General features: G+C 43.9%; 1 protein-coding gene and 1 long non-coding RNA gene across 5 annotated transcripts in view; one reads left to right on the top strand and one right to left on the bottom strand.

Moving 5' to 3' along the window:
- The window catches only part of Caper (RNA-binding protein 39-like protein Caper), a 70,681-nt gene extending 55,708 nt beyond the window's left edge, over nt 1-14,973 (top strand). For all 3 annotated transcript variants that reach the window (XM_084589912.1, XM_084589913.1, XM_084589911.1), the window contains one exon: nt 14,698-14,973. In XM_084589912.1, coding sequence (XP_084446038.1) covers nt 14,698-14,783 — 86 coding nt within the window. In that variant the 3' untranslated portion in view covers nt 14,784-14,973. The remainder of the gene's footprint in view (nt 1-14,697) is intronic.
- Nucleotides 1-19,293, bottom strand: part of LOC146205204 (uncharacterized) — a 31,568-nt gene extending 12,275 nt beyond the window's left edge. Inside the window, exons 1-4 of one of the 2 annotated variants that reach the window (XR_014704158.1) lie at nt 19,233-19,293; nt 19,023-19,128; nt 18,243-18,452; nt 15,026-16,903 (exon numbers count right to left, since the gene is read on the bottom strand). This is a non-coding gene — a long non-coding RNA (uncharacterized LOC146205204). Of the gene's footprint in view, nt 1-14,673; nt 16,904-18,242; nt 18,453-19,022 lie in introns of those variants that run through there. The other variant, XR_014704157.1, reaches the window with a different exon arrangement.
- Between the last annotated feature and the right edge of the window lie 314 nt (nt 19,294-19,607).

Genomic DNA, 19,607 nt, shown 5'->3' with positions numbered 1-19,607 from the left:
AGTGCACAATAGCTTTTTGAAGGTTAGAGTACTGCATTGTGTGCATCGTACATGTGTGTATATGTGTATGTAGAAATGAGACTTTTAAATGCCCATGCTGTCTAGGATTCTGGAATGCTAATAATAATAATTACAATAGAACCATTCTATAGTAAAGTCACTGAGAATGGCAAAAGTCTTTATGGTGATAGCATGGCTCTGGAGATGCTGCTTCGTAATTAACTGGCTACTTACTGAACACTTGTCCTTGGCTTATGAAATAAACACTCAGAACTTCCTTCTGTCCTTCACGTATCATCTCTTTGTGTGTGTGTGTGTGTGTGTGTGTGTGTGTGTGTGTGTGTGTGTGTGTGTGTGTGTGTGTGTGTGTGTGTTTTCAGTTCTTTTATGTCAGCATATCTTTTTATTTCATTTCCGTCTTGTCTAAGTACAGTCGCCAATTGATTTTTCAGACTTCGCGGGACCTGGGTAATGGTCCAAATAATTGAACAGTCCGAAAAATCCATGAGCTTAGAAAAAAATTTCTGCGAAAAATTGCCTTTAAAAAATCATGAACTTTAGCACTCCCCGTGTTTCTTTTGGAAGCCAATAATAGAGAGTTGCAGCACAGTGCGACCTGCTGCTGTGATCTACTTCCGTGCACCACCAGTGCGCTAGCGCGAAATATGTCTGGCCACCAGAGCACACATGCTGATTGATCCTGATGCGGCAGGCATGCACACCGCAGGGACCATGCCGCATGCGACTCTTTCAAATTGATCTGCGCATGCGCATTGGTGCCTCACGGAAGCAGATCATGCTGTGCTATTTCTACCAGAATCGTGCTTTTGGCACGTCCGCACTGCTTAGCCTCACGAGACAGTATGACACAGCTGGACGTAGTGCCGCACGAAACTATAGCTTTTCTTTTCTATGGGTAATGCAGTCGCTAATATAAGTTGAAACTCATAGGCCGAAAGCGAGTGTAACGAGCGCCTGCAAATGCACCCCCTTTCCTGTTGCGCAGCCGGCCGCAGTGCGGACACTGCACCTGACCTATTTTCAAAGTGATCACAAGCTGTTCGCAGGCCAGTGATGACGAAGAGTGCACCGTTAGTGCTGCAACCTCAAATGGCAACTATGAACAATTATGCTAATCTGTCTGAATGACTCCGTTTAAATTCAAAGTGGCAGCTTTCACAACCACGCTGTCACAACTGGTTGTGACAGCGATGCTCGCTCGCATCTGCATCACGTCAAGAAAGAGCTTTCGGTGATCTCTGCTGCATAGCTAACAGCTGTTTTGGTCCAAAAATCAAGCTTTTGGACTCCACAGAGCTGAAAATATTGGTCGTGAATATGTACATGTTCCTGTGGGGTGTGTGACAGTTCCCAATCGAAATCTGAAAAAGTCTGAAAAAATCAGTCTGCTACTGTACGTCATTTGCATAAATACAATGCGAGTTTGATTCCATGTGAATACCAAAGCTTTAAGAGGCAGTAGTTGAGAAATGTGCACGACATAATCAAGCACAGCAAAAAAAAAACAGCACGTGCTACCCTGCAGTGCCTGCACTTGCCAGCCGCTACTTTGTGCTGCCTGGTGCTGTGAATGTTCTGCTGCTTTTCGGCTCCTTCCTTCTCACATCACTTTTACTTTCTCAACAAAGCATGCTGTCTTTACACATTTTGTAGGCAGCTTTACTCAACCCCACCCTCATGCTCACCACATGCTTTGCCTCGTGACTTCAAAGCTCTCTCAAAGCTCGCAGGTCTGGTAATGAAGCCATCCCAAAGAGCGCGGTTATATCATTATTTGTTTGCCTGCGAGAATAAATTTGCTTCGTGTGCCTAGGTTGCTCTCGTACCACGATGTCGTTCCATGTGAAGTATGTTGCCGTGCCAGACGTGCTTTACTATAACCGTTTCTTTGTTAAATGGAGCTTTGTTCCAGAGATAAGGTTCCCATCAATTTTAGAAATAGACAACGTTGTTTATTCTCATAGAAATTTACATCATTGAAAATATGAAACTTCGCTCTATTTTTTTGCATGGTCGCGATCTTTTTCCTAAGCATTGTTGTAGACAGTGCTCCAATTTCTGTATCCCCTTCCCTTATGTCATAGAACTGCAACACCAGCCTGTTGAGGAAGCATTTCACCTCCTTGACTTCGTCGCTTCGGAAGCATTGGCCACTCAAATGTTCCTTTAACTTGGGGAACAAGTGACAGTCACAAGGCACAAGGTCTGAACTGTGCTGTGGATAGAGCATGACAGTCCACCAAAAGTTTGTCAAACGTTTCAGAGTTTGACAGGAGACATGAGGTCGGGCGTTGTCGTGAAGCAGCATTACACCGGCTGCAAATTGTTCTTGCCGGTGATTCTGGATAGCTCACCTTAGTTTTCTTAGTGTTGCACTTAGTGTTGCACATTAACTGTCAGAGTTTACTGTTGTTCCATGGAAGCGATCAGCAGTATCACCTTACGACCTCACAAAACACTCCCGCGTGAAATTCCACGCCATTATGTATGCTTGCTTCTGGGAAAGAGAGCCATGGCTAGCCTTGACCGCCTAGTAAAGAGCAGAGACATTACACTGCCAACCAAGATCCGTATAACTCGTGCTATGGTATTTCCAGTTGTGGTGTATGGATGCAAGAGTTGGACTGTGAAGAAGGCTGACCGCCGAAGAATTGACGCGTTTGAATTGTGGTGCTGGCGGAGAATCTTGAGAGTTCCTTGGACGGCCAGAAGATCAAATCAGTCTGTATTGTCGACCATAAACCCTGACTGCTCATTGGGGAGTCAAATTCTAAAGTTAAAGCTCAGCTACTTTGGTCATCTGATGAGAAGAGAGGAGTCGCTGGAGAAAGATTTGATTTTGGGAAAGGTTGAGGGTCACCGAAGAAGGGGTAAGCAGCGAACGCGATGGTTAGATGGCATCCTCGAGGCGCTGCAGATGAAGTTATGTGATGTTAGGAAGATAGAGACCGGAAAGCGTGGCGTGATATGGTTCATAGGGTCACAAAGAGTCGGACACGACTGAACTGAACTGAACTGAACTGATGTATGCTTGCTATAGAAGCTTAGTTTAAACGTGGCTTTCCTGCGCGGGTACTTGCACATAATTGGACAGGTGGACTCCCCGGAATGTTCTACTTGTGGCATCCCCGAGACTGTGGACCATGTATTATTGGTGTGCCCAGTGTATGCGCGTGAAAGAAATGTGCGAGCCGTTTCCTTGAAGCGTTAGGACAAGGGGCCTTTGTTGAAGGAACTGCTGCTGGACGCTTGGCAGGACAAGGGGAAGGGTGTCCAGGCAGTGTGGGCTCTTTGCCGTTTTTTTGTACGCCACAGGACTTCATTCGCTCTTGTAAAGCAAGTTTCCATGCCTGCAATTTTCATATGCCTTCTCCCCCATCGTCACCCATCATGATTCTCTTTCTTCTCCCCTTCCCCAGTGCAGAGTAGCAGGCCAGATTTTAATCATTCCGGCCAACCTCTCTACCTTTCCTTTCAATAAATCCATTTATCTACCTGGCCATGACTTTGCTGGCAGAAGGAGTTTTAACTTCTTTGCGACTTTTTTTTACGTTTCGGGCATGAAATGAAACACCCATGTTTCGTCTCCCGTAACAGTGGAGTCCAATAGTCCTTCCTTACCTTCTTGACACTTTTGAAGAAACTGGCGAGCACAGTCGAGGTGTTTTTCCTTGTGGCGTGATGTCCATAGCCACATTACCCATCCAGCACAACACTTGTGATACCCCAATTTTTCAGTTAAACCTCTTTCCGCTATACTGTAAAAACTCGCAGAAATCTGAGCAACAAGTTCACGGATAGTGATCCTCCTGTTTTGAAGCCCTTCGTGTTGGACCACGAAGCTGACTGTCTTCTCAGTTCTTCATTATGGACTTCCTTCCAACCAACACTAAATTTTCTGCACCACTTGCGGACGTGTCGAACGGACATACACTTATCGCCATACACCTCTGTCAACTGATAATGAACATCCACGGGTGGAGTCCCTTTGGCGTGCAAGAAGCTAATTACGGAACGAATATCGCACTTGGAGGGATCAACAATGGGAATCTCCATATCAGACAGCTGCTTAGCCAAGAATGAGCAGCGAAGCGTGTCTGAGGGAATCGAGAGATGGGGAACGGCCATGCCCAGCAGCGTTGCCAGATCTTACCTCGCACCTTTCTGTGTGGCTCCAGCCACGCGGCTCTTTGGGAATCTTATTTCTCGATCAACCCTTGTATAAACAAATGCCTGTGGAAGATGAGCTGGAACTGCAGTTTCTCATTATTCAGTCTGAGTTTATTGTAGCGTGGTTCTACTGTACAACACAATCACAGCTGCTACTTAAATGGAAATTTGAAACATGTAAGTGTAGCACATTATCAGTCTAATTTTTACTCTCATAATGTGGAAAAAAGAAGCACAGTGCAGATGTTATCAAGGCCTTGACCACAATACTGCAGGTTTTATTTGCCAACTGATTGTCTTCTGTATCATCTGTGCCTGCTAGGTTATTTTCTTTACAATGCGAGAAGCAGGCACATTGCTGGTCAGTCATTCATGGTGTGGCACGCACCAGGAATTGCCTGCACTTCACTACCTATGCTGCACCATAAGATGCTTCATATAGTGTTTGCGAAGCATCGTAGTCCAGTGTCACCGTGCGTGATCACCCTAACCAGCGATGAGCACAGGAGCGGATTTATGGGTCACTCCTGAAAGGGGCGGTTCCTGAGCGGTCCCATTTTCTGGACTTATTTTATCAATATAAAAGGCTGGATTGGGGAGTTCTGCATGATCTTCCTATGTACAGTTCCCACTTAGGCGGGACGAGGGTCTTAATACTAACTTTCTTTGTTATGGCTAGAATCTCACGAAACTTTGCACACAGATGTGGTTTCCTCTCCTGATTTCAAAAATGTAATCATAATTGAGCTGGTGGTCTTAGATCAAAAGTTATCTAACAAAGTCCAAGCCATAATTAGTGAATTTCTTAAGCAGCTTTAATGAACTTTCTCATTGCATTTCGTTGCTTTTAATTACATGGATTGATACCCATACCCGATGACATCCTTCGTTTCCTCAAAAAAGCACGTCATCCTCACATAATATGTTGAGAGTAAAAGGCTGCATTATTTGACACGAACTTAAGCTAATCTCAAATATATATTTATCCATTGCCTAAACTAAAAAATTAAAAATGTCATCGAGTACCTCATTTCTTTCTGAAGGAAATGGTACCAGAGTTATGTGAACAAAGAGTCTTCAAAACCCTCCGTAATACTGTAGAGATCGATCAAAAATATGAAACTGCGAAAACGGCATTTGAAGTTTGATCACATATTATAACTTGAACAATCAGTAGCCTCACTGCAATATTTCTCACCAAAAATGACATGCTCTTCCCATTTCCAAAACTGTCTTTGGATTTTGAATATGTCAACTAAAGCTGAAGCTATCACCATTATCCATGGCCAAGGTAGTGTATGCCACTAGGAAATCAGCAAACTTTTGACATGCAATATTATTTTAATGGCAATGTGCAAAAATCTCGATAGAGTGATGTAAATATTGGATCACCCCCTGATCTTTTCAATATGACTGCAGTGATGCTAAATTTGTCATTATCACTCAGTGAGAATGTAGAGAAAAAGCACAGTAAGGCTGAGTGCAGTGTTCGAAAACAGCACTGAGAAAAACGTATTTGCAATTTGAGACAACCTTTAACATTTGCTACACTGCAGCTATGGTAACATAAATGGAATCCTTGTGAGGCTTTTTATGAGAAAGGCTAGATACGAAATATATAGCAGTACCCTCCTTAAATACTGGCAAAAGCTTGCCATAAAGTCTAAATATACCGCCACTAGAACCAGCGTGAGAAGCTTCATTTACCACTTCAGATGCCTGTGGCAGTGCCCTTCAAGGCAAACAAATACTCAAAATCTACGATAAAATGGTCTTGCAATATTAATAAACTTGCACAAAGTTTATGGCTAAAACACAGCGGCAGCATACTAGAATGACCTAATACAGTGGCTAATGTTCCAGAATGAAACTTTTCTGTACAGTGCATGCAGGGCCGCACGCAGGGTCCCTTACTAGAGCTAAAGCTCGGACTGCCACACGCAGCAACGCGATTTCTTAGCCAATCTGTTAAAAAAAAAAGAAAAAAAGAAAGAAAAAACGAAACCGTCCGCAGAATTTGCGGCTGAGGAACGCGGGCAACGGCACGATATCAGGCTCACTTGTCATCTGAAGCAATGAAGTGATCACGTCGGTGAGGACCATGAGTATCAGCTGAGCAGTGCAATCTATCGATGCTGTCTTGGATGCCTCTGAACCGCTCGCAAATGATTATGTGCTGCCGGACGTGCTGCAGCTAGGCCGAGAACACGCCGCTTAGGATGCGACATGCGACTCTGGCAGCGCGCCACCGTACTCGTTCTTCACGCGCACTCGCTAGGCGCTTTTGTTTTTAATACACTCTTGATATGGCTACTTCCACCGAGTTAAGACCAGCACCGGCCGCGAAAGCAATTGATACAATAGCGAAAGCGCATCATAAACGAGCAAAGCAGCAGCCGCGACGGCGAACGTTAAAATAAAAAGAAAATGGCAAGTCAGTCGGCCAATCGAGCGGGCGCTCCAGCCAATCAGCGGATCAAAAACGGCTTTCGGAAAACCTGCGATGGTGGTCGTTCTGCTTGAGCGACGTCATTTGGAGATGCCGCAAAATGCGCACAAAGAAATAAACTTCGAAACAAGTCCAAGATGGCGACGGCCAGTCGACTGCTTCACCTGCAGCGCGCGCAAGAAGTCCGAACAATGTTCACCCGTTTGGCCATTTCGAGGCTCCCGCGGCGTTTTAAAAGTCGATTTTACTGTTTTTCCCGACCTAATTCAGTGTTGATATTTTGAAGGCTCGTGCTCAAAGGTGCAAACATTCCGAAAATTGATTTTGAGAAAAATCAATTTTTCGCCCATTTCTCACCAGTTTAAGACCCGCGTCCCCCCTTAATGCCAGCTGCATCAAAATCTTATGTGCTGAGTGTGTCGTAACTAATCCTAAGAAGGTTTCATGCTTCTTAGGAAACTAGTTCTGTAGTTACGGGCATTTCAAAAGCTGTGTATTAGACTAACATGCACTTGTCAACATGTCTCTGAGTTCTGCAACTTGCTAGGTAGGAATAGTTGCTTGGGGACCGTCATTTAGGTGGGCAACTGACTGGGGACGGCATGCAGCAGTAAAAGGCTGGAGGCTGAAATGTGCTTTGGCAATCCTGGGTTTTCCACAGTAAAGTTTCTAACACAATAGCATTACCAGAAAATCCGGCATCGATGTTGACCTGCCATGGGCTTTGAAAAGAACAGCCGCAGTGTTGAACAAGAGGGTTGTAAAAATATGTGAAAAACGAAAGAGATAAAGAAAAAAAGGGGGTGAGGGGTGGCCAAAGAATAAGTGCAATTCAGAAAAGAGGACTAATTAACGCGGACTCGAGCCTAAAAAAAAAAAGCTTCAGCTGGCAAAGGGGTAAATGGGAGTCCCAGATTTGAGATATTGGGCTTGGGTTCCAGATAGGTCAAGCAGCGAAAAGACTGCCAACACAAAAACTCGGTTTTCTTTAATTCGAAAACTTGAAGGAATGGCTGGCCAAGCGGTCATTGCAACCCTTAGCTAATATGCTGTATATCTAATTATTGAAACGTGCTTGCATACGCCTTGCCTAAAGCGTATTGCATTGCCAAATTACTTCGCAGTGATGTCTAAAAATCAGATTTCTTCTTTTTTTTTTTTTTCGTGCTGTCCACAGCTTTCATTCGTACACCTGCCAGTTTTATTTATTTATTTATTTTTTTAATATATTAGATTCCGGTGGTCTGAATGACTTGATTCATAGAAATTCCCCTTTCAAGGATTACTAGGGTGATTTGCGCTTGAAAAGACCTCGTTGCTACAGTGTCTCTCAATGTCCTGAGCTTATAAGACCAGCAGTGAACATGCAAATATTCAATATTTAAATTATAGTTTAAGCTCTTTTTAAATTCACCATCTCCACGAATATATAGGAAGGACCTGGAAGCAGGTAATCTGCTTTCTCTATGTAATCAACGCATATGAAATTTTGGGCTATTTTTGAGTTCGATGGTATAAATTAGGGATAATTTTTATAAGTGCTATTCAGATAATTTTCATCATCATTCATAATTTATTATTCCTTAAGGCCCCAAGTGGGGTATTACATAGGAGGGGGGATCTATAACACATGTATCAATGGTCAGTAAATGAAAAACGAGAACAAGCACTACAATACAGTAATAAAATAACAATACCAAGGGTACCATAAATTGTAACTAAGCAGAATTCAAAAACCTCTAAAATAGACTATAGGCAGTAAAGAGCCAAAAACGCAACACAGACCACAATTGCTTCAATTGCGCAAAAAGGAAATCGTTGTAGTTATTTGTTTAGATGGGCAGCACGTATAGTCCTGAATTTAAATCCGTCGTGCTCGGATGCTATTGATTCGGGTAATACATTCCATGCTGCAATTGTGCTGGGAAAGAGGACCTGTTGAAAGCATCAGTGCGACCATGAAGACGCTGAACACTCATTGAATTAAAATGGCAGCAAGAAGTGCATAGCAGCGGGTGTAAGAGAAAATTTGGTTGATGAGAAAAATGATAATATAATTTATGAAACAAAGTTGTGCAATTTTCCGTCGGATTTCCAATGGCTGAAGGTCAAGGGTGGTGGTGGGGGGGGGGGGGGGAGGGGGGGGGGGCATTGATACCAGTTATGCTGAGGTGAGTTTCGTACTGGGAAGAGATGAAACGAGCCACCCGATTCTGAATGGATTCCAAAGGAACAGAAATGAATGAAATCTTTCCTTAAGGAAGGGATGCACAAGTAAATATAGTGTGAATTTAAAGGGAAAGAATAGCATCTAAAAAACAAAATAATAATCTTGCTGTTTACTCGGGATTTTTTAGTCACCATAAAGGGAGGTAGAATGGAGATTACAATTATTTCTGCACATTCATTGATCACTGGGCTTATTTTCAGCGTGAATTGAATAGCTATGTATTTATACCAGAACCTGCGGCATGGGCGTACGGCAAGCCCGAAAACGGGTAATGACCTGTCAGTAGTATGCTGCTGTACGCACTGCAGTTCCGTGTTGTGACAGGTTATAGTAGAATACTATATTATATGTTGTTGCAAGACACAACGAAATGCAAATGATTTTTTGTATACTGCTTGAACAGAAGTGGGGGGGTAGAATTAATGGAATGAGAAAATGGCGCACGTCAACGCTTAAGTTCTTTAAACCGATCAATGCTTCAATTAGTTTTTTACAGGAGACAGCTAGAACTTTGCATGAAGGAAGTTAAAAACAGGGTTGTGTTTGTGCTTCTTCCAATAAAAGCAACCTCCCCCAAAACGATTTTGTATTACTCCGTACTTGTTTTACTGTTTTAATCATTTCGTTTGGTGCACATGTTGCAGAAAATGGTAGTAGTAGTAGTAGCAGGAGTGCAACAGCTGTATCAATCCACCTTTTGCGCGAGTTTTCTGCACATGCGCGAAGTCGTGGCGGCGACCGATGGAAACACATTGGACGGCGTTTCTCGGCGCCGCCAGTGCACGGGGGCTGGCGGCACCGCACGGTGACCGTCACAGGCTTGGCAAAGCGATGCCAACCACATCTGCCGCGTACGGTTGCCACTCTATAGGCGTGCCGAGATGCAAGACGCGGTTTTTCAGGTTTCCTTCGGCGAGCCGCGACCAACAACGACGTGAAGCTTGAATAAGGCCACAAACGTCAAGATGTGAATGGCTGACCTTAGCAACCAACTGCATGGTCTCGACTGTGCGAAAAACACTTCGTTACAGGTATGTATGCATCTAAAGGAAATGTGCATGATGAAAAGTATCTACTGGAGTTTGCACCAAGCCTGTGATCCACCAGTGATAGCCAGAATGAACATTTGTTTGGCGCATGTTTGCTTTATGTGCGACGGAGCCTGATGGTGATGTATTTTGTTGTTTGTTTTCTGTATGTGCGAAGGGACCGGGTAGCACAGATATCACAGGTGGCTGTGTGCACTAGACTGTAATATTTAGCATGTTTTATCGCGACTGCCACTTGACTGAAAAGAAGAAAATTGGGCATTTGTTGTGATGCATCACTGTTCGGGAGCCGAGTGGTTGAGCTGGTCATGAGGCTCGCGAACGGCAGTGCATTACAACAAACGCCGTTATTTTTTTCTTGTTAGTCAGGTGGCAGTCATGATAAAACATGCTAAATATTATGGCCTAGCGCACACAGCCGCCTGTGATATCTAAGCTACCTAGCCCTTTCGCACATAAAGAAAACGCCATCAGGCCCCGGCGCAACTAAAGCAAACACCCACCGAAGAAATCCTCATTGCAGCTATCACTGGTGCGTCACAGGCTGGATGCAAATTCCAGTAGGTACAATTCATCATGCATATTTCCTTTAGATGCATACATACCTGTAGTATCTGTGTTTTTGCTGCTCGGAGCATATGACGCACTTGACACAGTATTTTATTTTTTTTACCTAACAGGCTCGCCTTCGTGCTCGCCAAAGCATTCGGATTTTGTTCCTTCGGCGTACGCAATCAGATGCACTTCGTTAGGGAGCTTGATAATCGTCGTCTTCTTCCAATTGTTTGCAATGGCAAGGAAACCGCCCGGCACAAATAAGTCTCCTGGAGGGTTCATGCTCATTCATTTGCTGAGTGGATCGCTCTGGACTTAGAACAGCATTGGTTCCTGACCGAGATGCGCATCCGGTATGTAGGAGATGCGCATGTGTCACCAAGTCGTTGATTCCGCAGAAATTGCGTCAGAGGCAGAAAGGTTGTGCATCCTTTCACAACAGAATGACCATTCTCTATGCACAGAGAACCTTTTCACCACTGCGACCACATCTGTTCTGAGGGCAGAAATCGGCTACAGCGCTGAATCGTCCGTTGCCAGAAAAATGCCGCGCGTTTCCTGCAGGAGTGCATTCCGGCCGGGACAATGCCTTTTTCAGGGGGTGTGTATAAGTGCCTCTCTGCCAAGCTTCGTAGATGAAATCCTATAGCTGCACGCTTGTAGATGACGCGAGGAGGAAGCGACGCCCATTTCACCATGCCAGCGCCGCGGTGACCGCATTGTGCTCGGTAACACAAGGCACCCTGCGCATATGCGCCGCTCGTAAGTCACAGGGGACTGCAGCATCAACAAACCCCTGGCTGCTTTCAAATCCCTCTCTCTCTCTGCCTCCGCGCTCTCCTGTCTGCCGAGAACCTGCACGCTGAGAGTGACTCATTATCACGTCGAACACTGCCCGCGCTACATGCTCTTACAATACTAAGACAGTATATGTGTGCGCTATGAGTGGATTGTGAAAACGCTGTAACATTCCCCCATACTGCGTGAACATGATATACTGCAATCACTGTCACTACTTTCCGCCCAGGGCCAAACAAGGGGGGGAGCTTTTGCTTTCTACCTGCGTTTGTGTGGTCATTTTGTATGGTGCGCTTTCGCGTCGTTTGCTACACTGCCGTCCAATGTGTTTCTCGCCCGCTCCCGCAAAAGGCGGATTACACCATTTTGATACTGCTGCATACTTCTGCACCATAAGCATGAAATTGGTAACGTTGCGCCATGCTGTGCCAAAATGCCCCAACTAGCCGCAAAAGCTTGCAGTCGCAATAGGTTTGGCGAGAAATAAGAGCTGCGTTGGCTGCCTTCAGTTTCACCAGTGGCCAGTTCAGTGCATTCGTGGAGACGCAGTTATAGCATACCAGTATAACACTATTGTTCTCCCTGCGGTATTGCTGCCCGCCTCTCAGGCCAATCACCCACCTGGGCATCAAGTTTGCCACACTCAGAGACAGCATTCTGCGACCATGATATGGCCAGTCACATCGTTTCCGACGCTGTAGCGCGTGTCAACGGCCTTCTAGTTTTGTTTTGAGATGGAGTCACGCCGTTCTAACGCCTACTCATATTTTTCTCTCCTGCATCCACATGCTTCCTCCGCTCTTCGAGTGCGCTGCGGTTTGAGGTTGCTTCATCGCACGGGTCATAGTCCATACAGTGAAGCATCCTCATAATACAAAGGGGCCGTTTGTAACGAGGCACCACGTGTACTGCTACTGCGTCACGCTGCGAAAAGTGCCGCTGTGGTACTTGTGATTTTGGAGCAATTCTTCAACGCACTTGACAGAGCACTGCAGAGCACTGACAGCGAAACCATCGCCCGTATTCTAAGAAAAGAAGGAATTCGAGTGGCACACAAGCCTTCAAACACTTTGGGGAGCCTGCTACCCTTCCCCGAAGATCGACCACCAAGAGAAAGAGCCCAAGGCATTGTCTACAAAATTCCCTGTGCCGACTGTGATGCTAGCTACATTGGCGAAACAAAAAACCTAAAAGAAAGAATTCGGCAACACAAGAACGATGTACGAAATTTTTCAAGAGAACGCAACCCCGTAGCTGAACATTCAGAAGATTCCGACCACAGAATAAATTTCGAAGAAACGTTCATCCTGGAGACCGAGACCAATTACCGCAAAAGACGCCTCCTCGAGTCATGGCACATACAGTCGACCGCAAATAACATCAACCGGACAGTAGGCAACCTCCCTGCTGTATACTTGCAAGGTCTTCGCTCTCTCCTGGCCACTTCACAGAAGAAAAGAAAAAAGTCGCCAGCGAGCACACCTGCACCTGCGGCACCCTCACCCCCCTCCTTCCTTCTCATTCCTTTCACACACATCTCACCCCCCCCCCATTCTCCCCCCCCCCCCACTTTCTTCCCCTCGACCATTCCTTTACTTATAGCTGCATGCAGCCGCGCGTCATGCACCCCTGAAGGAGGAGCCGAGCCGGCTCCGAAACGTCGGGTTTTATAAAATAAAAGTGTTGGTTGGAGAAATTTCAAGTTTTATTTAGGGCACAAGAGTTAAATGCAATTCAGGTTCGGGGAGGGTGATCGCTGGCAGAGAGTGTCGTACCTCAACATGTCCGCGGACGGCAGTGCATTTGCCGCGCGCTGCCCGTCGCCGTCTACCCTGCTGCAGACCAAGAGCTTGGATCGGCCGTTGCGCCGCGGCTAATCACACTTGCTTTTTGCCAAGTCCCCTTTAAATGAGCATCGGCCACGTCCGCTCTCCCTAGTTCAAATTATCCGAACTTCCGAATTAACGAGAGTCGAAACAAAAAGAATTTACATTAGTCCAAAAACTGGATGAAAATTTATTCTGTATCCCGTTTAGCGGAATTATTTAGAAGTGCAATTATTAAAAAGATTTTTGCTCGAGCTCATGAAAGAAAAATAGACATATGACAGCTACTGCAAACAGCTGTGGAATCGATTAGCTGCTAGTAATTTCAACTCAGAAAAACTCGTGCCACTAGCCTTTCGTAAAAGCTGCAGCGATAGCACCCAGTGTTGCTCAACCGACGATAATAATTGGCTAAATTTGGCATTATATACTTGCGATGGTCATTTATTGCATAATTGCCTTTATGACGCAACAGGCTAGATTGGCACAGAATGGCGCAATTGGCGCAGCCAGAAATATTATTCAGGGGGTGTTATGTGCCACCGGTCTAAAGAAAAAATTGGTTACAAAATAAAAGGCCAAAAAGAACTTTGGGGGGGAATCGGCGCTTAGAAAATTTCACAACCGCGTTCTAACACTGCTGTTGCCCACTCTCGCAAGTTTTTTACAAGCAACAGCAAGCTGCTATAGTTGCCGTAACTACAGTGCCGAGGTTCCAATTGCTCCAATTTCTATCTATATTTGGCTGCCTGTTTTTCAGATTCTGTTCTAAATTTATTTATTATTATTGCTATTCCTCACGGATTTGCTCCTGCGATAAATGCCACATTTTGTTTTTAGTGCTTTGTGATATACTGCTAGAAAACACGTGTGTTGTGGAGCAGAAAAGAAAGTTATATAGGTTGGGCTTTAAATGCGTCTCTGGATGAGCAGGGCAGGGGCAGAAGAGAGCGAGCAAGCGAGCTTGTATTTTTCTTAGGTAGATGTAACAGGTAACCATTATACGGGATGTGGTGGGCAGCTCTGGGACTTGTGTTCGCACAGTAATAGCCATGTGGGAGCTGACATTACATCATTGTCTTCCTTGTGGAAGCCTGTTTTATAATGTCCGCAGATATAAACCCCTTTCATAAATGTTAAGTCAGCTTCACCTCCATGCTGCATTCCCCTCTAATGGCGGACCAGCGTTTTTTTGTTTTTTTTAACTTTGTATTAAGCCTGTTTTATAATGTCCGCAGATATAAACCCCTTTCATAAATGTTAAGTCAGCTTCACCTCCATGCTGCATTCCCCTCTAATGGCGGACCAGCGTTTTTTTGTTTTTTTTAACTTTGTATTATGCCGATATTTCATGTGATTTATTGAGCAGAACATGTTCACATAGTTCCCCTTGCAGCACTTAATGCATAGTAGCATTCAATCTTAGCCATTTATTCTTTTTTTTTTTCTTTTGGTGGTCTGAGTTGCCATGTTTTGGTGAGCACACAGTTTTGGGATGCCAACTTAATGAAATATGAGAATTTGTTATTTAACTTTTGCTAACCTTTCACACACATAGATTTTAAGACAACTTACAGGCATGATTGTGTCTTGTTTCAGGTCGAATCATCACAGCTGCGTACGTTCCTGTCATGAGCTACCACACGCTTTTTCCAGACTCTGCAACCACAAATGCCCTCTTGTGAATGGAAAAGGCCATTGGTTGTGCAAGGACCCCTCCATCTTCTCCTTTCTTCTTTTTCCCCCTCCCCACAAGAGAAGCTTTGTTGGTGCTGCTTCTGTTCACCCCCACCTCCTCCTTTCTCTCCCATTTTATGTAAATAGTCGAGTATGTGGTACTTGAAAGCATGCAGAATATAAGACACGAATTGTGAATACATGTTGTGTGTCTTGTTATTAAAGCTAGCAATCTGCAAGGTTGCACAAATAACTTTTTCAAAGATTACCTATTAACGTCAGCAGGGTGGTAAAAAAGATGATGTAACATGTCTTGTCAGGTAAGTCATTCCAAGGCAAGTCAATGTGAAGCTGAAGGTACACGTAGATGACTCAAACGAGAACGGTGCACAATTGCAGTGGAAGTTTCATCACTTGGTACACAGATAGCACTACAGAAGGCTGCACGCCAGCATAGCATCAGGGAAAGGCACCTTTTACAGCAAGAACTGTTTACACACAGTTCAGCACCATAGCACGCATCACACCCATCTAGATGAGCTCACTTAGCATGAGGTGGTTCAAACAAGTCTGACTTTTCACTTAACAGCAGCTTTCACTGTTCTGCTTATTAAAAATTGGGATGTTTCTAAGGGCTGTGCATGCATCTTTCTTTACTTGCGTATGGGGCCCCTTGTTTACAGATTTCTATTTTACACTTAAAATTGGTTTACATTTTTAATGGAAAATCTAGTAGGTTTAACACTGGTTTATCAGTAACAAAGTTTCTCTACTTGAGGATTTTTGATGTTATTTTATGTTCTTCATGAAAAATATTGGTGTGAATATTCTACAAAACAAACAGTGGCTTTTTATGGGTGTGTGATAACACATTGGGACGAGCAGATATATGGCAGTGAACAGAGCCAGTGACAGTCTCAAGTCTAGAGGTTATTGTTGTAAATTTTTATTTAAGAACTTCGCTCTCCCACCTTTGTGCTAACTTATGCAAGCGCATTCGCTAAAAACATGCATACTACTTAGCCAACCTCGTGGGCAGCCAACCATGACCATACTTTGGGCAATGTTTAGGTGCCGACTAATTCCCTACCATTTGTGGACAGTTGGCTGAAAGTTTTGGCCAACTATAGACCAGTTGCCAAACCTACAAATCAGCTTCCCTGTGAGGCATGCACAATGGCGACCGAACCTGACTGGGATAATAGGTGCAGTGCATGCATCTATTACAGTTCCCCATCACACAGGCCATTGTGAGAGAACGGGTTTTCGGGCATTTTTAACATGGGAATAAAGGGGGGAGCACTGTCACCCTGGGGGTGAGGAAAGATTTAGAATAGGGGACCCTAACCAGATATGGTAATAGTGAGGCGAGGGGTGGGGAATAACACTACCTGCCAGGCCATGTGCCAGCACTGCACCCAACTATTACCTCAAAGTAAGTTATGCCGCCATTGTGCAGGAATCTCTGCCACACAGGGAAGCTGACTTGTAGGTTTTGCAACTGGTCTATTAGCAAGCATAATTTGCAAGCAAAGCCTACCTGCATTGGCTGGCCAATCGGTCATCAGCCAATTTCAGTTGGGACCAATGCAGAACATTGCCTGAATAGTTTAAAATGTGTATAACATTGCCAACAAAACAAGCATCTTTTTTGTGAAAAAAATTGATGGCCCTCGAAATATTCTGCAATGCTGAAGCAAATGCAATGACCTTGTATAACAACAGATTGCAAGGAGCCGATGTATGTCTGGCAGTGGACATAACACAAACATTTTCATAGCATCCACATCCATGATGCCAGTCATACAAGAAACACTGCAGCAAAGAAATATTACAATGGCTTACAGGCCCATGGACGCACCCAGAAGCAAGAGTGGGAATGCTGTATCCTCACGGATGGTGGTTAGTGGAGTCCCGGTTAGGTGATGGCGGTCTCAAATCAGTAAGGTCTTGCAGTTGTGTCTTTGGACAACACTGGAGTATGGAGCAGAGGAGAGCAGCAAGGTCAGGTCGTCCCTGTCAGGCTGAGGCAGTGCCACAAGGCGTGAACCAAGGGAGGCAACCAAGACCTTGGCGGACGACGCCCTCCGAAGCTCTGAGACCACGATGACCAGGATCTTCCCCACACCTGCAAAAAACGTCACGTTGCGACAAGCTAAAAGTAGCGATGTGATGATTAGATCGTTTAATGGCTGCTGGATTAGGAAGAGTGGAACCCACGCCACTGCCAGCTTCGTCTTCATGAACTTAATTCGTCACATTATGAAATTGAAGTAACCTACTTTTCTGTCTTTCAATAAACTATAGCTACTTTTCGACTTTTCTTTTTAAACGTTTTCAAAAAAGAAGTCAGAATGGAGATGAAATGATGCTGCAAGCAAAAACAGTTGCTTGTATCTGTAGCAGACACCATGTTCATTTAGTTTGCTTAATTTTATTCTATTCAAAACTCTTAGTACTGTCAATTCAATTACTGTTTTAACAAAATCTGAGTATTTCGTTTATGTTCTGCACGTGGCAGTTGTAATGTCCATAGAATAGAGTTACAGTAACTGCATGCTGTGTCCATAATGTTTGGACTTGTGGATGCCATATTCCATTAAGAAAGTGAGACTACCATGCGAAAAATAAATTTTTAAATTTTTCTGTTTCTCGGCTCCATCGCGGTGTATTCGCTACTTTGGGAAGAGAGCTTTCAAAACCGTAGCCGATGCTAAAGCGCAAAAAAAGAAAAAAAGATGGATTGTGGGGTTTAAAGCCCCAAGGTGGCTCAGGGTATGAGAGACGCCGTAGCGGAGGACTCGGGGAAATTTTGACCACCAGGGCTCTTTAACATGCACTGACATCGCACAGCACACGGGCGCCGTGCTTTTCGCCTCCATCGAAAAGCGGCCGCTGAGGCCGGGATTCGATCCCGCGCCCTTGGGAACAGTAGTCGTGCGCCGTAACCACTGCGCCAACCCACCGGGAGCACAGTGAAGAGTTCACACACAAGCGCTTATCGTATGTGCTCTTTCTTGAGTATGCTTGTCTCTTTGCTCTTTAGCATTCATTATGAATCCTTACAAGGCCAACCTTCTGCCCTCCTTCAAAGCTTTCTAATGAAAAAAAAAAAAAAAAAAAAAAAAAAAAAAAGAGAGAGAGGACAGAAAGTTGTACTAGACTGCCCCTTTAAAGATCCTTAAAAACATCTGGCACGGTGATTTTCGACAGGAAAGTAAACATAGATGAGAATGAATTCATGTTGTGACATCCTGGCAGATGGAATAAAACTCAACAGCATCGGAGCAATGGCGATACAAGCATGATTTGCAAGATCACAAGAATGCACACCAAAAAGTAAACAGAAGTTACTGATGTATTAAAAGTTTTCAAGAGACATTTTTCTGGTTCTAACAACAAAGGAATACATTTAGCAGAAACGTGTGCTTAACATAAAGCATGAAAAAGGATACCAGTTCACGTACACTACAAATACTTGACTTGCCATGATGGGGCTGTCTTGCAGATGGGAATTCTTTAGACTGCAGATACTTGGCTGCCTGTGTTGGGGGTGGTGTTGCTATAGGTATGCCAGTAATATCGACATTGCCAGCGGTGAATGTGGTTTTTATGGTGCTATCGGGAGATAGGATTCTTGTAGCTGCTGACAAAGGCAGTAAATGTGGACTGCAGTACTGAAAAAAAAAAAAAATAATAATTTAACATGGATTACTTCTACATACAGGTGCGGACATAAATAAAAGAGCACGCTTTTCCGTCCAAATTAAAATCACGCCTTCTACACTGGAGATAAGAAAAAAATATTTGTCCTAGTGAAGAGGCGCTGGCGTCTAGTACCAGATCGCACATACCACGACTGCCAACTTTAATCATGCAACGCATGAAAATAACGAAGACAAAAACGCGCTCCGTTTACTTTTGTCCGCAGGGGTACGTAGACTGCACCTGAAAAACACTTGCGAGTTGATAAAAATTACAAGTTCAGTGTGGCTGCACAATAGAGCAAGTGGCAGCACCATGTGTTCTTATGAAGAGTCAAGAGGTTGAAAACCTCTGAGCTCTGCGTAACCAGGAAAGAAGACTGTGAGCAAGTTTGCAACCAAAAGGACTCCACGTTCCTAAACCTGTGGAGACAGGACATCAGCATTTTTTGATGCAGCTGTCTAGTGCCTCCATTCAATTCAAAGTTCTCACAACACAAGCGATTTTTGACATAAGGAACAATGAACAAAACGTATACGTACAATAAAGAAATCGCTGCATATACATGGAATGGCATAGCACTTAGTACTGAACACTCAGAGGCTTCCGCATGCCACTCCTGCACGTGCTGACGGAGAGCTTCCCAGCCTTCAAAAGAGGCCATAAGACGTTTTTAAAAATAAAATGAGGTGTGTGGAGATTGTGCGAATGGTGTTACAAAAAAAATATTTTCTCCGTAAAAATGTAAGTACCTGGCAGTAACCATCGTACTGCTGCTGCTGCTGCTACTACGTGCAAGCCTGGAATAAAGTTAATACACAAACTCGCCTCGGTTGCAATAATAATAATAATAATAATAATAATAATAATAATAATAATAATAATAATAATAATAATAATAATAATAATAATAATAATAATAATAATAATAATAATAATAATAATAATAATTATTATTATTATTATTATTATTATTATTATTATTATTATTATTATTATTATTATTATTATTATTATTAAACACATTAAAAAAAAGGCACAAAAAGAAAATCAAATGCTGAACACAACTTGTGCTGAACTCGCATGTGCACCATCTCCACTCATGTTCGCAGCCATAATGGTACTTT

Source organism: Amblyomma maculatum, chromosome 1 (assembly GCF_055883805.1).
Source record: "Amblyomma maculatum isolate TAMU_Amacu chromosome 1, ASM5588380v1, whole genome shotgun sequence".
NCBI classification, from domain to species: Eukaryota; Metazoa; Arthropoda; class Arachnida; order Ixodida; family Ixodidae; genus Amblyomma; species Amblyomma maculatum.
Note: the sequence above shows the minus strand (reverse complement) of the source record. Positions and strands in the feature narration are given on the sequence as shown.